The sequence below is a fragment of the Galendromus occidentalis genome, unplaced genomic scaffold (genome assembly GCF_000255335.2).
Source record: "Galendromus occidentalis unplaced genomic scaffold, Mocc_1.1 scf7180000077547, whole genome shotgun sequence".
Classification (NCBI taxonomy): domain Eukaryota; kingdom Metazoa; phylum Arthropoda; class Arachnida; order Mesostigmata; family Phytoseiidae; genus Galendromus; species Galendromus occidentalis.
The window spans coordinates 28,555-49,625 of NW_003805535.1; the positions used below are offsets into that span (position 1 = coordinate 28,555).

Genomic DNA, 21,071 nt, shown 5'->3' on the forward strand with positions numbered 1-21,071 from the left:
TGCCTCCATTCGACTGGGGCCTTCGTTTCCAGACACGACGAAATCGCGTATTTTTTGGGGATACGTTTTCCCATTGGGCCTGGCATTTCGTTGAGTCTTGTGATAGCACCGTCGAACAATCCGGTGCTTCCAGCCAGCGGGAAGGCCGAAGCCTCAAGTTTTCCGATACTCTTAGGGAGACTGTGTGGATGAGCCGCAATGAGGGAGGGGTTTCCTCCTACAGAGGACTTCTGCAGAAGCTCTTGCCTTAGCTGGATACTGGTTGCTTGAGATCCGTCCAGACTATTCACGACGGAGGCAAAAGCATCCGGCTTCGAGCCGCGTCCCCCATCGTGTCAGTCTGTCAGTCAAGTCTATTGTTGGGTAGTGTTACTACTTTTATGTAGATACGTCTGGAGAACTTAAGCTGTTCCTTCACAAGCAGTTCCTATGCAATAAACCAAACGTCAAACATCAGACAAACATCAGTATTATTTGCGGCGGAAGACGTAATCCAGTTTCTCGGAAGATGGTATCTCTTGCCGCTGACTTTGCCGTCCGACGGATTTCTCATAAACTGGCTATACGGCCTACACCATCCGAGCCATGTAGAGACCCTTTGAGCCAAATGAGCGTCAACGAGAGGGCAAAATCTGGCTTCCAGTGGCGTGCCGAGGGGGGACGGGGCAACGATTCTCTAGGGAGAGAGTTGATGACCGCTCGATTCACGGACAACGAGACATCTGGAATCTTGGCGAACATATACGGCTTCGTGATACATACGGCATTCCGGCATGAGTCACACGCTATTCACGCTCACAAAGCCGAGGTCGGAACTCGGAGCGAAGCTTTTATCGGAGAATCAGTCATCAAACCTGTAGAGACGCGACGTCGTGACCAGCTCTAGATCGAACCTCCGCAAAGTGAGCCGAGCCGTCCACTATTAGCGGATTCGTCGGACAGGAGCCTACGCTCAAGCTTCGAACCCACAGACTCTGTTCGAGGAATGTTCACGAACTTGCCAGAGGGAGCTCCGGCGATTCCCGGCTCTGGCTTTCTCATTTTCACTTCGCGGATTGTTGGACTTCATCCTGTGACGTGGCATCAAGGTCGTTTCCAGGCACCTCGTTTCGTTTTCTCTTTGATTCCCTTCGCCGTAGCCCTCAGTCTCCTGTATAAGGCAATCGAAATTCTCTGTTACGGGCACTCGATCCGCTTTCTCGAGGAAATTAGCGATTTCCACGAAACTCTGAACTCTGCAGGATGCTTCCTGATAGAGTTATTTTTGTGTTTACTCGCGACATACGCAATTGGCCTAACGCGACGAACGAAGCTCTTCGTGAAAGTATTCAACGATCTCAACGCTTTATGGATTTTGTAAGCCCAACTTCCATTGTTCGGCCTTTTTCCTCGAAAGGGAGGCTGAATTATCGTGCACGTTTCCAGGAACATACGTACAGGAGGAACCCCTGCGGGCTTTAGTAACGATTGAGTCCTTGTCCATAGGTTGGGGCGACCCCGCCAAAGGATCGCTCTCATCGCTCCGATCGGCGTTCTGCCCATAATTTTCTTGGTGATATTCTCCTCGATCAAGACCGCTAGGAAAGATCTCCTGGCCGCATCCGCGCTGGGAAACATCATGTTTGGTTTCGCCTTGATCATCTTTCTCGAAGCGTTTGTTATGCAGGCGCTGCTGTATATCCTGATGACCTTCGTTTACGGCGCTTTGAATGAGTGTACTCGGCCGATTTTCGACTTACTCGACTCAATGAGTCGGAAACCCGGACTGGGACAGCAATCTTTGTTGAAGGTTTGTCGGAAACTTGGTTTTCAATGAGTGGGCTCAATTAGACAACCATGGATAATTCAAATCATCAGTGAACCAATCATCCCGTTTTCTTCAGGAGATAATTGAAGCATACCATGGAATTCTTGCTACATTCTCCAATGCGATTTCTCCTCTTCTCGCCATAACCTTGCTCCTCTCTCTCGGCTTGCTTTTCCGAAATCTGATCACTAATGTTCTGTTCCCTACCGATCGAGACGACCTGCATCAATGGTTTCTCGCACTTCTCTTTTTATTGTATCTCTCGGTGACTCTGGTTGTCTCCAATAATCTCGAAGTGAAGGTTCGTAATCAGTAGCAGTGTGGGGCAAATTTTCGCCGTGATTATGATTATGATTTTACCGTAATCATAATCACACGTGTGATTTTGATTATAATCATAGTCATAATCACAGAAATCACCGTAATCACACGCATTCGTATGATTACTAATCATAATCACACGTGTGATTATGATTATAATCATAGTCATAATCACAGAAATCACCGTAATCACACGCATTCGTATGATTACATTCTTAATCACACGTGTGATTATGATTATAATCATAGTCATAATCACAGGAATCACCGTAATCACACGCATTCGTATGATTATAATCATAATCATACGTGTGATTATGATTATAATCACAGACATGCGTATGATTATGGCCGTAATCACACGAGTGCGTATGATTATAATCATAATCACACGTATGATTATGATTATAATCATACGAAAGCGTGTGATTACGGTGATTTCTGTGATTATGACTATGATTATAATCAAAATCACACGTGTGATTATGATTACGGTCATAATCATACTCAAGCGTATGATTAAGGTCATAATCATACGCATGCGTATGATTACGGTAAAATCATAATCATAATCACGGCGAAAATTTGCCCCACACTGATCAGTAGGGGGTGACTGTGATCTCGCTTGATCGTCTCCCGGATTCCTCATTCGCTCATTTCTCAACATCATTTCTCGCCATCGATCTGATTTCTGGACAAAGCCAAGCCGGGAAACCGTTCTTCCAGTTGAAAGAGATACGTTTCGATATACGAGGTCTACGGATAAAGAACCGGTTGACTAAAAAGCTCTTCCGAGAAGTTGATCTACTCCTGGCGAACTTGGCTCATCCCGCGTGCGCGCTCTCCATGCTCGAGTTCAGGCTATCGGCCCTTCTCTCGGTGAGTTGGTGAGGAAGAGGTGGAGGAGAAATCAGTAATCCGCGAAGATCGCTCGCAATCGCAGTATTTCTTCGGACTAATCGATTCTGGAGGTGTTGTTCCGATTCGGTCCTTAATTTCAGATGGCTTCCCACCTCCTGAACTATTTCCTAGTCATGGTTCAGTTCAGATCCATCATTGACAACCTACACCTTAAAACGAAAGGTTTCCGTCCGCCCGCTTGATTTCACCACCGAAGTCCAGGAGAAGGAATGGTCTTAGGGTAAGAGAGCCGCAATGAAGGGGATCGGACATTCGCAACTTCCCCAGCGACTTCTCCGATGGAAGCTCTCCAGTCGTACCAAAGGGTGTCTCCAGACTAGATTCCTCGCTTCCCTTTCGAGAGACCGGGATCTCGGTCTCTGATCTCTGGGAATCGGATCTTCAGGCTCTGGGCTGGAAAAGATTAGAACGACGACGAGAAAGAAGGGACCACAGTGCTGACGCCAGGATCTCTCAATTCGTTTGGAACTCGGGAGCAGAGATCTTCTCTGGCCCTCAGCCTGACACGGAGCAGCTGGGTCATTGAGAAGAGGCCATGACGAGGCCAGAATCTCTGCAAGACCTCGAGCACGGCGGAATCTGGGAAGAGATATGTACGTCACCCGGACGATTCTCCACCCCTAAGGCTCTACTCCCATCCATGCTCCGTCAGCCGTTCTCGCATCTACAGTGCTCCTTGTGAGCGTAAAATCTTGCGCTCCTCGAAGTCGCGCTAAGCCGGTCAATTCGGTCAGGCCGACTTTGCATGATGGATTCCGTATGATCCTGGCGCTAGAGAAACACTTTGAGCAGGACTTCCCTGGGCTTCTCTTCGACCGTGATTTTTGTAGAAACCTGCGCAGTTCCTCCAGCGGACTTCTCCAGGGCCTCATCGGGCCACTGCAGATCGCCCCCAGCACTCCCCCTTGCGCAGAACCACGGAGCTCCTCCGGAGCGAAGCGGAGTCTTGAAGGCTACCCTTGCATTTCATGCAAGGCACTATATCATAGTACACCGAGCTTCCTCTGATATTCATACCTATAAACGCTTGTGAAGCTTTCCTGGAAGTACATAGGAGTCGGCTGTCCCCGATTCTCATCATTGAATAGCGCCACGATAGCGCTCTTCGTGGTATTGAAGTGGAGTTGTTCTCCCGCGCCAGACTAACTTGCTCTGACCTCATCTCTCAGCGTCCGGAACGGCGACTTCACGTATAGTCATCAGACAGTTTCCACCGATTCGGCCGCGCTTCTCGAATCCCGAGCGAGATTGAATTAGGTCCGATAGTTCGAGAAGCAGCGCGGCGAGAAGACGAGACCGTTAATTCACCACACATGCGGGATAGTGGATCGGCGAAAGAAGGTCGAGAATCAGACTCGCTCACACACTCAGTGAAGAGTTATACTCGATATGTATAGCCGCTGTCACGCATGTCAGATGTGAACATTTTGAAGAGATCTGAACTTACCCACAGCAAGCCCGCGAATTCCGGTCGGAAGTTAATCACGGAGTTCCGTGGAGAACGCAATTTCAATGTTGTGGAATCGCTGTCACCACTGGATCACCGATTCGTCAATACAGCATGACGGAGCTGACCAGCACGATCACAAATCGATTGGAATTTGGATTCCTTATAATAACTAGCTAGATGGACGACTCGTAACGCTTGCTCAACATTCACAAGAGATGTGAACTATCGGTGGCATACATCTCTCCTACGAAGAGGCTCGTGATCGCGCGCATGCTCATTAACACTCTCTCTTGCGCAACATCACCTCCTATGCATCTTGAGATCGACATGGCGATAAAGTAGCTCTGTCACGGCAGTGATTTGTGTGAGACGCAGAATTTGTATGGCTTATTTATGGTTCTGTAAGATTATCTTAAGAAATGACCAGAGAAAACCAAGAACAGGCACAACTCGAGGTCAATATATTCCGAACTTCCGATCGACGTCACTGTCGTCGAAATCAGTCGAAGAAAGTTGATTGGAGCGGCCGTCGTGCTCTCGGCTTTCCCAGCCTTGGACGAAGCTGCTCACTCAATTGGCACGGAGATCCCTCGTCGCCTCGAGGGCCATCGCGTCTTGGTAGCTCTGCTGCATATTCCGGGGGCTCCCGATGAACGAAGATGGGAGAACGATTCGTCTCCCTGAGGGTCCCGGCACGTCATCGTGGAAATGATCACTCAATCCACTATAAGTGACGATGCGGAGCTCTCTCGGATGAGTTCTATGGTAGTTGAGTGGATTCTGCTCGATCTTGACAAAAACGCGTCTACGACAAATTGTGGCAGGAGTTCTCTTCCATATACCAATGGAATAAACTCGTTATTCCGCAAGGACAACAAACAAGAATAGAAATATTTCTGCGTGATCCTCTTGTTTCCTCCGAGTTCATCAAGTTCGGATGCCCACACGATTGGCCAGCGGCGAGAAATCATGGGTAAGCGAGCCTATCGCATCGGTCATCGAGAAAAGATATGTGTGTCAGCGTACCGCTCCTCCGATGCACAGCCAAGCTTCTCTGCGGAGGAACGTAGTCGTGCTCAGTAAGGTCAAACGACCGCGATATCGTTTGCAGTCGGCAAATCGTACGGACGACTTCCTAGACCATGGGAAGTTGCCTCCTCGAAGCGCATAGTTAGTTCCGGAAAAGGTCATTGCTCCCGGGGCGCGAGTTGATTTTCTGCTGCTTAGATTTCGCTCAACATTTTGAACGCTCTCGCGTAAGGATTGACAGCCATCAACAGAGAACTCGAAGTCCTCATGGTATTCGAATGACACTGGCTGTTCTGTTGAAGACGCAAGTCGGTAGCCTGCTCTTTATCCAGGATGTAGATTCGACCGTAGAGTCGCGCGTTGTCGGGTTCTGGATGTAAAGCTCCTACACGATGATTTTGATCATGGATTCTGTAACAGAAAGCTCCCCGTCCTCTGGGCGGCGCGGGTCGAGCCCCCACAGAAGCCAGAGCCAATGCAGAATTGAAGTTTTGGATGTTCTCGTGGAAATTTTTGTGACGGTTTCTGAATTCCATATCATCCGAGTGCGCAGGCAGGAAAAGAAGTCTCAGTTCTTCCGAATTATTCTCAAAAAGTCGCAAGGCCATTCGGCCTGTGTCACAGCATTCACGGAGTGTCCGGGTGCCGGGGATTCGCTTGGAAGTGAGACGCGCGGCATGACGCACAGAGTGTTCTCATCGGCCCCAGGTAAAAAAGAGTGGTCTCTCGCAAGGTCCATGCGTGCGGTGCTGGTAAGATTGTCGGTTGACGTCTTCTCTGTCGATGTTGCATGCGATCAGCTTCGCGAATCCGTTCACGGTTCTCCGCTGATAGTGTACCTCTGTGTTGACGTTGCCTCAATGCTCCCTGAATCAGAAAAGAACGCGAAGCTGAGCGAGTTCGAGAGGCGATCGGTTCTTCGATCGCTGAATCCATTGGCTGAACTCTTCGAGGACTACGGAACAGAAAAATACAGACACCCTAGGGCGCACTGAACAGTAAAATATTCTTGGAGTCGGGAGCGCTCGCTTAACCGTTAGGAATTCATTTAGGCCTCGAATCTGACTGCGTGTTGGAAACTTGGAAGCTCTTCTAATGTCCTGAAAAAGTAATAGAGGATGCCCGGCGAGCGGACGATATACAAAGGAGTGTGTCGAGGGAAAATAAGGTAGGAACCATATGCTCCGCGATCATCCGCGGTCAACCTTAAAAGCGCAACGGCGGAAGCTTGAAACAACGACGCATTTTGCCGCGGCGACGGGAATGCTCGCGGTCATTCTAGAGTGCGCGGCGGCGAAGCTTGAATCTGCGACGGTTTTGGCCGCGGCGGTGAATCATGCGTGGGAAGGGAAACGCTTTCAGGGACTGACCGCAACTGGAATCACGGAACGCGGCGGCAGCACTGTGGTGTGGCGAGGGGCACTCGATGACGTCATGTTCCGCTTTTCTGGGGGCAAATTCGAGCACCGTGATGCAACCCCTCAGAACCTATTTATGGCCTGAGGCGCCATGGAGAGCGCTCGGATGCCCTGACGAAATTTGTTATGGATGGATATGGATATTCTTCAATCCGCTTCGACGCTTCTGAAGAGGCTACCTTGAGACGTTCAAATTCAGACTCGGCGCCCAAGGGAGGGGGAGCTCGAGTCGACGTTGTCCCCTCTTCAGGCATAGTGCATGAATCGCCCACCGGCATCGTCAAATGTTCGCCAGATCTTATGTGTCCTTGCGCATATTCTGAGCTATCAGTATTGCTGATCGAAAGCCAAAGCAGCGTTTTGCGCCGGAAATTCGGCGACCGCTGAGACCGATCCCGCCTACTTCCTAAAGATTCCAACAGATGTCCAGAGGAGAGCTCTGAAGCTCTTTTGGAGGCCGAGCTCACGGATGTCTCTGTTTCCTCCGGAGTACTCCGAGGCTTTTGAAAATAACAGCCTCCCACATAATTCGAATTGCCATGAACCGTCCTTTGCCCATCAGTTCCATAGACGGATTGCGATGGCGTCATTCGCGGAGCAAAGCTGATAGACTTCAACGTGATAAGAGAAGAAAGACATGGACCCACGTCGATCCGAAGCTCAGGGGCTCCTCCGAAGGTTGAGCTTACTGTACCCTCAGAACCCTTCGAATTTCTTCGAATTCCTTCAAATTTCTTGGTTTTCATATCTACCGAGAAAAATCCGATTGTGATAGTGATAGAACCCCCTTGGACCTCCCTCAGGTGGGTTGTATTGCGATGCTCCACTTCCGTCTCAAAGTCGATAGAACTTTACATTGTGTGAAGAGTATCTGAGCCGGCGTCGGAACAAAACGGGTATCAGACCCCGGAAATATTTTGGACAAAATTTCCTGGTCAACCTCATTGAGCTATTGGAGTTCGGGAAGTTTCTTTGTTTGGAGGGTCAGGGCAACAATCACGTACGTAATTTAGCGTATGTGTGTAAGTTGATGAGGCAGAAAGAGTTGGTCACCGATTCCTTGGACGCTCTGCATTCCCGGAGGCGTGAGTCTAGCAGTATGCGTCCTCCATGGAAAAAAATTGGTTGAACGGCCGGTCGTCACTCGCTTCCGGTTACAATGATTCTGATCTCGCAATTAATGCTCTGTGAAAGTCTCCCATCAGCGGCAGTAGACCTGAGATGTCGGGGAGAAGTAACGAGTCTTGAGTGAGTGCCCAGTGCCAATCAGCAGCTGCGGAAGTTCAAACTTCGTTCCAGACGGGTTTAGGAGATTTTCAGACCGCGACTGCTGACCAGAAGGCAGACCATTTTATGGGTGAATTGACAAGGAACATGCTAATGAGTTCCAGTTAGAACTCGGCTGTCACAACGGTATTATTTTTCGGAAGCTGAACTCATGTTTGGATTATCTCGGTATATGATGACTTTGAGCAACACAGGAGACCTTCACCGCACTCTCGATCCCCCGGGGGTCGGGCCGCCCAATGTAGGTCCCACGGAGACTCCTCGAAGAATCACGCAACGTATCTGAATAACATTCTCACAGAACTCTCACACTTTTCTTCCTGATCCACACACATATCCGGAGCAGTTCACGGACATTGGTGACTAGGCCATATGTAAGCTGCCGCGCTGCTCTGACGACGGCGTTGACGGTCCCAGATCGGGACAGAGCGCCTAGAGCCACGGAGCCGCTCTTCCAGGTGCTGGACATTATGTAGAATCGTTCCACAATAATTCTACGAGGTGAGTTTCTTCATTAGCCTTTCCTGTCAGCTCAGAGTAGCCGTCATCTGCGATGCTCCGCGCTGTCCTTGGTATTATGGGCGTCGGGATACGTATTGTGGGTGTCGGAAGCGCTGTGGGTTCCATGATTTCCTGAGGATCACGTTCTCCTTCCAGTGATTGTTCCAATCTCGATCGCTGTGTCATGTTTTTCTGTCGACGATGAGCTGAATGCACTGCAGGATGGGATGGTGAGTGTAGGGACGTAATTCACAGAGATGAAGAGGAGCACGGAGTCAGCGACAGGAGCGGATGTGCGCGCTTCGCGACGCCGACGCACCACATGGGAACGACCGTTGAAGCACGGGCATCGATCGCGTCAGAGCGCGATGGCGCGGCGAGTAGAACCTTTCCGAAGGCTACATATAGATTTCGGGAGGAAGTTCGAGCTGTGATAGGCTTTTGAGCGATGGGGCCGGTTTATAAATTGAGTGTGGATATGATTTCTTCCCTCTGCCGGAAAACAGATTGGGGAATGAATTCGAGCGACTGAGCAAGAGGGAATGTTTCCTAGAACGAACCACTATTGAGCTACGGCGAGCGGCGACAACACTGCGGTGTGGCGAGGGCGATTAGATGACGTCATAGTACTCCACGCAACTCGGCCTGCGGTGTCATGAGGACCACTCCGATGCCTGGTCGGAGTTTGGTACCGATTGAACCCCTCCTCCGGCTAGCTGCCATAGACCTCAACGTGACAGTCGCGCGGCGTTTATACAGGGTAGGGCAGTGTATTTTCCCCATTTTGTTTTCCTCATAAAACAAACTTGTCCTTTGCGGTCCGATACCCCCCATCTGGCGGACAAGAATTGGCGAGATAATGAAATAATAGTCTTACCACTGAAAAAGATATTCAAGCTCGTTGACAATGACGGAATGGCCTAGCATGAGATCACTCCTCCAAAGTTTGAGAAGATTCACCACGAAAGCTTCGCAAACGGGTGTCCCAATCATGATGGAGCTGATTCGCTAGTCACTTCACTTCGCTCTCAACTGATTCTCAATCGAAATCTCCACAGGAAATTTTGCTTGAAAGCAAATGTCGGTCATAGCTTGCACAAAAATGTCAAGCTTCAATGTTCAAAGATTCGCGGAGTCACCTCGAAAAAATGGGACCATATTCGAAATGCTCGCTCTGCTTCGGAATTCGTCTCTCAAAACTCAGATTCAGTCATTCCCCATTGCCGACGACTTTTGATCTCTGATATTGTTTTCAGCAGGAAGACCGTTATTTCACTATCTCGCCAATTCTAGTCTGCCAGATGAAGAATAGCGGACCAAAGGGTTTCTTTTCCAGAAAGGGCAAGTCCCCCCGGTCATGTTGCCGCAAATAGAACTTCGCTATCCCTCTTGGTTCGGATTTTATGAGGAAAACAAAATCGGGAGAATATACTGCCCCACCCTGTATATGGTTATAATATATATGGTATGGATATGGATAAAGGAATCACGCAGCTCGGAATACTTCTCTTTCAAATAAGCTCGAACCATCTGGAATATTCAGTTCCTCAGGATTGCAGGTGGAGAGAGAAATACTCGTACCCGTCAAATATGGATTCGATATTCAAGTACGTACATTGTTGCTCCAGGGGACGTATGCGGCTCTACATGGTGCGAATCTCACATCCTATGACGTGTTGACGTCGGATGGTTGGTTGCTCGGGGTCCATCGGGTGCAGAACATGGAGATTTTCGACCCGAAGCTCTCGACGCCGGTCCTGCTCTGCCACGGCTTCGCAGCCGCCTCCTTCGACTATTTAAGTAATCGTCGAAACGAGAGCCTCGGCTTTTTGCTGGCGGATCAGGGCTACGACGTGTGGATGATCAACTTTCGAGCGAATCGCTTCAGCAATCGGAAAATGACATCTGACCGTACGATTACTCCGCCAACCCCGGAAGATTATCTCCGAGTATCGTAAGTTCTGCAAGCCCCTCCCCATACCTGCGACCTGAGTTTGACTATCAGCTATTGTGTTCCATAGAGCGGACCAGATCTCTGAGCACCGAATCTTGAATATAATATTCCCGAATGTGCTATATTTTGTTGATTTACGGCTCGATTATTTATTAGCCCTCCATCACAATGCTCACTTTTTCGAACACAGTCGGGAACCCCAGGCCCCAGGTGGTGGCTCAACCAGAGGTTGCATTGTTGTGAATCGTCCATCAGAATCATCAATGTTTCTCTCTCGCGTACCCGGATATTCATTCCATGTAGAATATAATCTCCGGAGTGCTTCCTTCGTTTGGGGCGACTCTTGACTGTATCATTCGCGCGGCACTTCGAGGGTTCCGGCATTCAAGAATCAAACGCTAAAAACCTTCCTCTTGGCTACCGCACGCTTAGCAGGGAGGCAATGAACCCGCTCAGGCATCAGCCAGAACAAGATTGCCTCTCGTGGGACCGTTCACCCACGTACATATTATGTACATACACATGCTCGATACCTCCCTGAACATTATGGTCTCTAGATCTTCCAAGAATGTCTACTTCGCATCGTAAAATTATTTCGCTTCTTCGGACATTTAATATCACGTGAGATATAAGGACTGCAGCCTTAGGATCTCTCTGAAGGTCAACACCCCTTGTCGCTTTCCAGGTTTCAATACATGGCTGAGAGGGATATTCCGGCCGTGGTTGATAAAATTCTCGAAGAAACTGAGCAAGATGCGATCTACGCTGTCGGATATTCTATGGGCGGCACCTCGATGTTCGCTATGCTATCGGAAAATCACAAATACGATGACAAGGTATGCAGACTTGAAATCCTGACCGATCTCCGATCCAAAATTTTCATAAGGGCAGCGAGCGTAGCTGAGAGGGGGGACCTATCTGTCCCGTTCATTTCCCCAAACGTCCGAAAAAGGTATGGGAACAGATAAGCGCTCGTGGAGCGGTCATCGCTGCAGCCTCCCGGCCGGCTGCTCCCGGATGTGGTCTCTCGATCCTCCGACAGGAACGCGCGATACCGGGTACCAATGTGCGACTCTCCACCGAATATCGACGAGACTCCTAGGAAAGCTGTCAGTTTCCGCCGTGGCCCCGGTTTCTTGGAACTTTCTTCCGAGCTGCTTGTCTCGAGCCATAACTCACAGCTTCTGTGTCGCAGATCCTACATTTCGTCGCGCTCGCCCCAGTGTTGAGAACGGGTCCTGATGCTTCTTTCAAGACGCGAACTCTGTTCAGCATCGCTCCCGCAATAACTTTCTTGATGTCCGCGAAGGTTAGTCATCACTTCCGTCGAATTTCTTAACCCTCATCTCGAGCATAGCTCATCGGATAAGCTGCTGAGCCCTAATACATAAGCTGCCGACGGGATAAGCAAGATATAAGATCCTCCATATGGTTTCAAGACTCTCGCACCTGGGATACTCGTCAGGAACTCTCGTCCTTATACGTGCGAAGCGTCGAATTTCTAGTATATCTCCAAAGAAAAAGCAGGGACATCCAGGCTGTATTTCGACGCAAAAAAGCATCCCATATCTAAGAAAAGAGCGTCTTGATCAGCTGGGGTCATTCCGCAACTCTCGAATTCAAACTTCACGGTCCCATGTCGACGATTTTGCGAGATTCAATATATTCATATGAGCGTCCTATCCCAGGAGGACCCCTTTCTTTCATTTGGGGGTATTCGGAGGTACATATTAAAGAGATTCGACCAGCAAATTTGAAAAGCCTTGAGCCATTCTTCAGAGCGTCTTCACGACATTCTTCGGGCGGCAAATACTCTCGACGGCTTCGCTCTCGGATTTTGACTCGACATCCTCCACTGAATGTCAAATGTTCCCGCTGCTCTGCCAAGCCTTCCTCAACATGGTCATAATCACGCAGCCTGGTCTAGGATATAGTCACCTTGCTTCGGTGAGTGGTAAACTTCGGGACCCAACGACTCCAGGCCAGCAGATGTCATGCACAGGTGCTGGCTTTCCTTTAATCGGCGAGTCATATCGATTCCCCATCGGCATATGTATTCCAAATCCATTTTGTTTTTTCAGTTGAGGAATGGTATCCGGAGCTCAATGATCCCTAGCGGCTTTACTCTGATGACTGCGTACCACTTCACTCAAGGATATTCTCGGGGGAATTTGGCGAAGCTTGACTTCAGATCAATTCCTCAGAGCGGAATCCGAAACATCGACGAGTACGGGAGCGTGAGTGTTTTCCCTCGAGCTCTGCTAGTCTTTCTCGAGGGTCCGAGCCAGCCATCGGTGAGAAGGAGCAATGTTTAACATTCTTTCTCGCTCCAGGATGAGCCTCCAGTGTACGATATCGGCGGCGTGCGAGTAAACTACAGCGTGATTTTCACCACCAACGACATGATCTCGGGGGTTCAAACGGCGAAGAAAGTAATTGACTATCTCAACATCGAGCCGGAAAATTATAAGCTCGTAAACGATTTCACCCATCTCGATGTGATCTGGGGCTGGGACAGCCGGTGCTGGATATTCGATGACATCGTCGAAAGATTTAATAACATAGAAATGACCCGCGGTCAAGAGAGGATCGAGTACCGCGGAAGAGCGGTCGCATATGTAGAAAGTTTGAATCTGGAGAATAACTGTGATCAGATCGTCGCTAGCGGCGAATCGTGAAGCTCATTTGCTGCGATATCGTTCTCAAACAATCCCGTCCTAGCAGTGAAATTCTGGTCTAGGCCCGTGGGCAGGTTCCGTGCCAGATAGCTCGCAGAGTTCACTCATCTTTCGAGCGTTCACCTCTAATCACCATGAGGACGGAAATTTTCTTCGGACCATCCTCCGATTTGGCAGTATGACAGAGGAGCTTTCTATCCGCAATATTCAATAAATTCCGCGAATATCGCTCTCGGAGCTGGTTTTCAATCGGGCTTGAGCTTATTGGGAGCCTCCCTCACAACAAAAGTCGTCTCATCCGGTCGGGCAAGCTCCGGACAGATTATTCGGTTCAGCTCAAACGATCATCTCAAATCCTAAAGTGACTTGTTCGCTCTTCGAGATCTTATGAGCTCGCGCGTCCGGTTTTCCCTCAGCCTCCGAACTAATTCAATAAACAATCAAATGCATATCACCAGGATCAATGGTAAAGCGCACACTCCACACATTTGTTCTCCTTCACCGTGATTTATTTCATTCAAAACCGGTGCTTATTCAACACATACGCCAGCCGAGATCGGGAGCAGCCATAGGCTGAGGATAAATGAGATCATTTAGCTCTAATCAGGAGCTCGTGCAGAATATTTCGGTGTGACCAGTCCCGATTCGGCTTACGACAGTGTCCGATTCATGGTTTTTCGGCTTCCTGTACCTAGCAAGGTACGCTTTGATGGAAGTCTTCGACGGAAAACCCGCGCAGCTTCTGCAAGCACTCAAATTCATAGCGGGTACCACCTTGAGCCACTTGCCCTCATCGGTCAATCGACAATCGATCATTTCCGCATGGGGATCGGATATCGTCGCATTTCCTTCCTGGAAGAGAAGAAAAGTTAATTTGATGCAGGCACGCAACAGGATCGGGCGATTTCGAGCTCAATTGAGCCATTCATTGGACCAAAAATCAAGTCTGTCGCTCAGGAGAGGGATGTGCTCAACGATTATTCGGAATCACGCTCACGGGAGCCCGCGCTTCTTTGACGAACACAAGCGAATACCGATAGTCGACCCCGCGCGGTTGAAGTGCCACACGCTCAAGCCCTTTCCAAATTCGGAAGTCACTCCAGTATGTCTGGTTATTATCGGTGTAGCCGCATTTCGCATGACTGAAACGAGGTGAGCTCTCAGATTAGCGGTAAACACCTGTGGCCCCACAATGGTCGATTCGTTGGGTGAATAGACGAACTTCGAGATCCCTTCTTTTTATGAAATCTGACGGATATATGATAGTTTGGACGATTCCGCGATTCGAAAACCCTTGCTGACCCCGAACATCATCCAATGTATGCATCGAATCTACCAACTGTCGATCGATCAATCGTACTTCATCGAAGGAAATCTCAGGCTACGATTAGGGGACTTGCAGAAAAACTTGACCGTTCATCGGAGAGGATTCTCACAAAAATCGAAGGCAAGTAATCTCCCGGGCAGGGATGCCTTAATCATATACCATGGAGTGAAGAGAGCGCTCTGGCTGAAGTAACACACTACACTGAGGAACGACAGCATTCTTTCTCTGAACGTCGGCGTCACAGCTCCGTCGATGGAATCGAGTATCCAGCAAGTCTGAAATTGAGGCAATCCGGAGCAGCGTATGCATTCGAGGAAGGAATCGCAGCAATACGATTTCAATAAGGATGGCCGGTACTCCTCCAGAGAGGAGATCGCTCACCCCGCCTGAGAGAGACTGACATCTGGTTCGGTATGTTACACAACCTACTTTGATTCGAACGAGCCGATTCGGTTGATATGATTAGACGACTTCGACACCAGGATACTATTTCACCGAGTTTAATCATTCGACTTCCTAAGAACAAGCCGCTGGCCCCGTACGCCATAGGATCCCGAAAAAACGCAACGTCCCCGGATTCTCCTCTCGGGATACATGCATTCTAGAATCACTACGATTTTCATCCGGATTGCAAGAAAAACTATTATCGGAGCTCTCTCGCGACAAGACATGCCGGGATAAGGCAGGAAATCTGATTGAGGAACTCCTTCCCCAAGTATTTCTAGAATCGTATACCTTCAAGGCTGGCTTAAGTATCTTTGAGCATTGACGCCCAGAAGGAGTTCCAGGTTGTTGTGGTGATTGTAAATTATAAACCAAACTGGTCATTGATGATTGTTAATGCCTATGGCAAGTTCTAGTCAGGAGTCTTCAGGCCCCGATATCTAAGCCGTCTGGAGCCGGGTCGTAGGAAAATTCCAAAGAGAACGTACTGACAGGTGTAAAGTCAGCTTTCACCCGAACTCTGCAGCTTCGGGATCAGACCTGCCACATAGTACATATGAAAGCGAATACCTATACGAAAGGCTACGAACGGGCCGAAATCCCGACGTTTCCCAACGTCGACGATTTCCCAAGTTTTCAGGGAAGATGTGCAGGAAAAAGAGCAACAGAATATGAGTCCCGTTTCACTCTCTCAGATGACAGTCGAGCGAGACTACCGCATGACCGCAGAAGCCAAGTTATCCGATGCTAGAAAACTTCGGGCCAGAACTCCTGCAGCTGCAGTTGCTCATCCATTCTTCATGACGTCGATACTCGAGACCCGAGAAGAGTTTGGGGCTTGTACGGCAATAGTATGTTATTAGAGGAGACAGTGAGGATCGGAATGGTGACGCGCCTCCCAGGGAACCATCGTTCAGCGTTTCGGCCGATGAATTCTAGAGGGGGGCAAAGGCCACCCCTCCCTGTGCGCGCCTCTGCCTGAAGCAATGGCGCGGCTCACCATAGCTCCCTGATACCCGAGACGGACTAACTTGATGCCATGGCTCAGACCTTGATTTGATGTCTCCCTCGGGGTTTCCCTTGATTCTTCACAGCTATGTCTCCACGATTCACATGGCGAGAAAGAGCGAGCGTGGCGAGGTTTCCCACCTAGAACCTCGAACCAAGGAGTCGCTTCAAAATGAAAAATGAAGCCTTCGAACTTTTCTTAGATAAGCCTGATTGCCCGGAAGCTCTATGCCTCCATGCTTGACCAGCCATGAAATTCCGGCACGCGGGCATTTTAGCCCGCGAGCCGGATGAGATGCTCCGTAAGCCTCTGAGAGTTTGCCGAGAGTTGTCGACAGAAAGCCCATATCACGGACAGCCACTGCTTAGATTTCTCGTACTTGTCGCTGAATCTCTTGAAGAATGCGCGCAGTCCGCCGTCATTCGATCCGGGCGATTGTCGCCGGAGCAGTCGTAATATCATTTGAGTATATTCTGGAGAGCTCTGCGTTCGATCTCGGAGCTATCGGCTCATCGGGTAATGCAAAGCGAGCGGTCCTCATAGTTTCGCAGACTCGGGCGGTCGGGACACCGTGAATGACAACATTATTCTCATGCGATGCTGACTCGCGACCTCCAGGAGTAAATGAGCTTCTGAGGCTGGAGGGAATGCAACTTATTGGTACGCTCTCCATCCTCTGATCACCCCGATCATGCTCACTCAGTAGGCTGCTGCGTCGTCTTTCGACTCGCGCCTTGGCGGAACGGTCGGGGCATCATGCGGAGAGAGCTAGTGGAGAGGAAAAACATCCTGCGCACACCGGAGGAAAACTTGCTAATTTTCCGGGATAACTTGAGAACGATGCGATTGATCAAGTGGAAAATTGCTTCTTACGCCAGCAGGAATGATTCTGCATCGTCAAGGAGTAATTTGGAGTCCTTTGACACGCTGATAACTCCCATTTTCGCTACGGTGACGAACCGAAATTACTGCTTTATTGTATAGGGGGATTTCATTGGGTTCGATGACAAACTTGATTTCATGGGGCTGCAACGAGCGATGAGCCGGGCCGAGAAGAGACTTGGGTTGAAACATGTTCCGGCTCCTGCGTTCCTGAGCGGGTCGCAGGGGAGTCGCCTACCTCCCGAGAAATGGGTTCTCGATGATGCTGACCGATTGGCAGGTAACTAAATAACTAGAGATATATCTCTGGTACACTGATAGTGGGGAGTCATTTCAGAGAAAATACCGAACCGAGAAAAGTTAGTTGATAATGTGTCTAGCTGGCCCTCATCCTTCATGGATGCATCCCTTGATTTATTACTACCTACTCTCGTTGATTCACCCCTTTAGGAACAGAGATCTCTCCGAATGGAGTATCAAAGGGAAGCGTGGCGAGAGGAGTCATTCAATAAGTTGACCTCTTCAAGAGCATGCTTTCTCAAAATCCAAGGATCGCAAGTGGGTCTCCACCCGCTGTGTCCGATAGATCCTGTGGCTCAGGCTTCTCGAAAGCTCAGCTCGGTTGAGCCTCTCGATAATATCGTCGTAAAGGAAGCATCGGGCATCCCAGCCCCACACGGTGTCGATGTGGTTCAGGCCATTCCCGTCTACGAACTGAACGTCTCGTTCACGCAGATCCAGCATATTTACGATCGACTTCGCAGTTCGCGATCCGAAGAATACGTCATTTTTGACGAAGTGAGCGGATATCGAGACATTGATGGCTGAAAAGTCGTAAGCTGGAGGTGCGTCCTGCAGAATGATGAAAGAAGTTATACAGAATTTTGTCCCAAGCTCGATTGGATTACCGTAAATATTCCGATACGAGCCCGGGCTTGTATCATTCTAAACCCCTGCGCAGAGGGGCTTACATAGAGATGGGCTTCTATTGCAGAGGGGCTTCTATTACGGGGGAGCCCCTCATGACTCTACGCGCGGTCGTGCAATGACGGTGATTGGGAATAAGGGACTTCAAAAAGCTGGATTTCTCGTGAAATCTGAAGGTATGGTCTGGAGCAGAACTTCCCGGTTTGATTTCATGCCCCTGAAGGGACTCCTGTCCGAGACTGGCTTCCGTTGGAAAGGGGCTTCTCTACAACTCGAGAATCCCACCGAGGGGCTTCTATTGGAGACGGGCTACTGTTGGAGAGGGGCTTGTACTGGAATATTTACGGTAGCTAATCGATCCTGGAACGGTCACTTATTCCATCCCTGCGGCATAGGTTCTTTCAATCAGCACGGGAGACATACCCTAGAGTATTCGCCCCGATTGCTTATTCCCGTCGACGGAATCTTCCGGTAGTCCATTTTGGTCCAGGGGCTTCTACCGAATTGCATAGCGAAATGGTATAGATTCATCATCGTTGCTCCGGAAGGAAACTTCATCAAGTACAGAGACATACGTTCCTACGAGTAGATGTAAGGCAGCTGAAGTTTCAGGATGGCTTGCCAACCGAACACACCTCTCCTAAATCCGATCTCTTTTACCTTCTTCAAGTGCGGGTCTCCCGCGATTGTCGATTTGAAGTCGGTTTGGAAGAGGAAATCAGATATGTACCGGCAAAGAGATGGAATCAAGCGACACGTTGCGGTCCGCCAGTAGTCTGTCAGAGGAGTTATCCTGCTCGTCACTGGATACAGCGGCTCTCCGAACACCAGCGGAAAGAGCGGCTGCAAGGGATGAGACCAAGAACCCGAATTATTCCGCAGATCACTCGGAATAACGCTCGAAGTCCCGAGTCGTATTTCGATGCCTCTTTGTACGTAGTCCGCATCATGATTGCTTCTTACGCCTTTAGCTACTTTCGGTAGGGCGCGCGTCATCCGGAAAAGCGTCTTGATGTAGGACGAAGTGTCCTCTCCAAATCTCATGACGGGCGATATCGCAACCAAGTGTCCGATCTGGGGAAGGAATATCGCGGGATCGAATGAAACCCCGATAAGCAAGGATTCAAATATCAAACGTCTATCGCTCGGGAGGAGACTTGCTGCATTCTATACTTTGCCATCATAAGCATGATTTTCCGAGAGAAACGCGGAAAGCACCGTGGAGCCCATCGATTGTCCTATGATGTGTATCCGGTTTTGCTTGGTGTGGCCCAGGATTTTATCGAGGATTACTGGAACATCCCTCTCGGCCATGTACTGCCACCTTTTGGGAACACCAGAATGCTCAATCATTCTACTCTCGCCTACTGTGAACATTGTGGGAAGCTGCGATGATACAGCGAACCACCATAGATCTTCACGTTCTTTCTTGATCTCAACCGGACTCGACCGACTAAGATCCTTGAGTAATAGAGAATCTAAATGAGAGGATGAGATTGGATGATGGGAGACTGACTTCATTCTAACTCACGTGACGCGATAGAAATCCTCGGAATTCGGCACCCGCAGCTTTCCATCGACGGATTTCATGTTGCTGAATCTGTTCGCACGATAATTCACAGCCCAGACGTCGAATCCAGAGTCAGCCAAGATGAATGCCAAGCTTTCATTCCGAAGATTCACCATGAAGTCCACGGACGAGGCCCCGAAGCCGTGCGAAAGCATCACCGGCGAGGATAGCGTCTCGTTATAGATGTGCTTGTTCCTGATCCGATGAATTTCGAGCCGCCAATGATCGATCGTGATTACCGTATGTCTCTCCAAGTGCATACCACGGAGGGCAACGAAGGTTTCCTAAATTCAGATTTTCCTCAACTTTTTTCTCATCTGTCGACTCTGTAATCCAGGTGGGGAGAATCAAGTCCCCACCCGATGCAGCCGATACAGGACGGATCAGCTCACTCGGATTAATTTACCAAATCATCAGCGCGTAGAGCGGCTATATCCTCCTCTAGGGACATGCCTTTCAATGTCTTCACCGACCATATGAGAGTCCAGGCTCCGATGATGCCAATTGAGAGTTTGACGAACATTCCGCGAGTCCCGTGGGAACGATCCACTCGGTCCGATGGGACTCTTCGGGGCGAGTGGCTTCCTTCAACACCTAAATTTTGGATCCTTTAAAAATGGTTTTCCGATCAGCTCTCGAGGGCGCTCCAGAACACGCGATGGTGTTTCCAAGGGTCCATCACATGCGGTGAGGCCCCATGATCCTCTACGGATCGAATAGAATTTCGAGAGATAAGGGCCATACGTCAGATTGATGGAATTCACCAATAGATTTTATAGGGCAATCCGAGGGGGTGCTCACCTGGGTTCCGTGGAGAGAGCGGAGTTCGCGCGCCCAGGGGGCGCCACTACTTGAGTACTTCAAACCGCACCCGCGAAAAGCATGCTGTTCCGACTCGAGTTCCGAGCTCATACATATCCAGCCGAAAGGGAAAACGACGCTCTCGAAAAGGCGCCCCGAAGAATTAAAGCCCGAAAAAAAGTCTCAAAACAGGAAACATGAGCGTGGACCTGCTGTAGCAGTTTCCTCTTTTGAGTCCTTCGATCTTATCGCAGGCGATTGGAGTAATCCGGGACTGACGTCTGCTCTCTTGCTCCACCATTCCGACTCCACTCCAGTGAGCCTGGTATGGCTGAGGCTGAACAGTGCCGCGAGGTCTGTCGAGAACGAGGAGCTTGGGGATGTTGGGGACCAGATATTTGAAACCAGCTAGCATCCGAGATCACATACCATACGGCCCAGAGTTTCCTCTCTTCTCGGGGAAAACCGACTCGATTCCATACTTTTCATGATTGGGAATCGATCGCATAGATTTTTTTTCAATGTCAAGAGCAGGGTCATCCGGTATGGGGCAACAGCTCAAATGCCTGTCCATTGTCTGTGATTGTCCGCGTCTCCGGTGCATGCGATCCGGCAAAAATTAACTACTGTGGGACTCCCAACACTAACTCGATGCTCCGCGAGCGTGGCGCCTGTGAAGGTTGGTCGCAGCGTATCCGAGAGAGTGGTCGGGACGGTGCAACCTGCAGAGTGCTCCGGATCGCTC

The 21,071-nt window shown here is 49.6% G+C and overlaps 2 protein-coding genes and 1 pseudogene across 2 annotated transcripts; 1 reads left to right on the forward strand and 2 right to left on the reverse strand.

Annotated features, from left to right (window-relative positions):
• Positions 1–5,069: 5,069 nt before the first annotated feature.
• On the reverse strand, positions 5,070–6,136 carry LOC114828510 (uncharacterized; annotated as a pseudogene).
• A 2,524-nt stretch (positions 6,137–8,660) lies between these two features.
• LOC100909043 (lipase member J) lies at positions 8,661–13,366 on the forward strand. Its single transcript, XM_029112938.1, has 8 exons — positions 8,661–8,734; positions 8,891–8,964; positions 10,363–10,688; positions 11,374–11,524; positions 11,884–11,997; positions 12,468–12,635; positions 12,770–12,925; positions 13,022–13,366. The coding sequence occupies exons 2-8, from the start codon at positions 8,962–8,964 to the stop codon at positions 13,364–13,366; spliced, it is 1,263 nt and encodes a 420-aa protein (XP_028968771.1). The 5' UTR covers positions 8,661–8,734; positions 8,891–8,961.
• A 4,184-nt stretch (positions 13,367–17,550) lies between these two features.
• LOC100909187 (gastric triacylglycerol lipase-like) lies at positions 17,551–20,048 on the reverse strand. Its single transcript, XM_003748633.2, has 7 exons — positions 19,932–20,048; positions 19,487–19,809; positions 19,129–19,279; positions 18,919–19,029; positions 18,616–18,798; positions 18,379–18,534; positions 17,551–17,880 (listed from the first exon to the last, which is right to left on the reverse strand). Exons 1-7 carry the CDS (start codon positions 20,046–20,048, stop codon positions 17,551–17,553), a joined length of 1,371 nt encoding a protein of 456 aa, XP_003748681.2.
• Between the last annotated feature and the right edge of the window lie 1,023 nt (positions 20,049–21,071).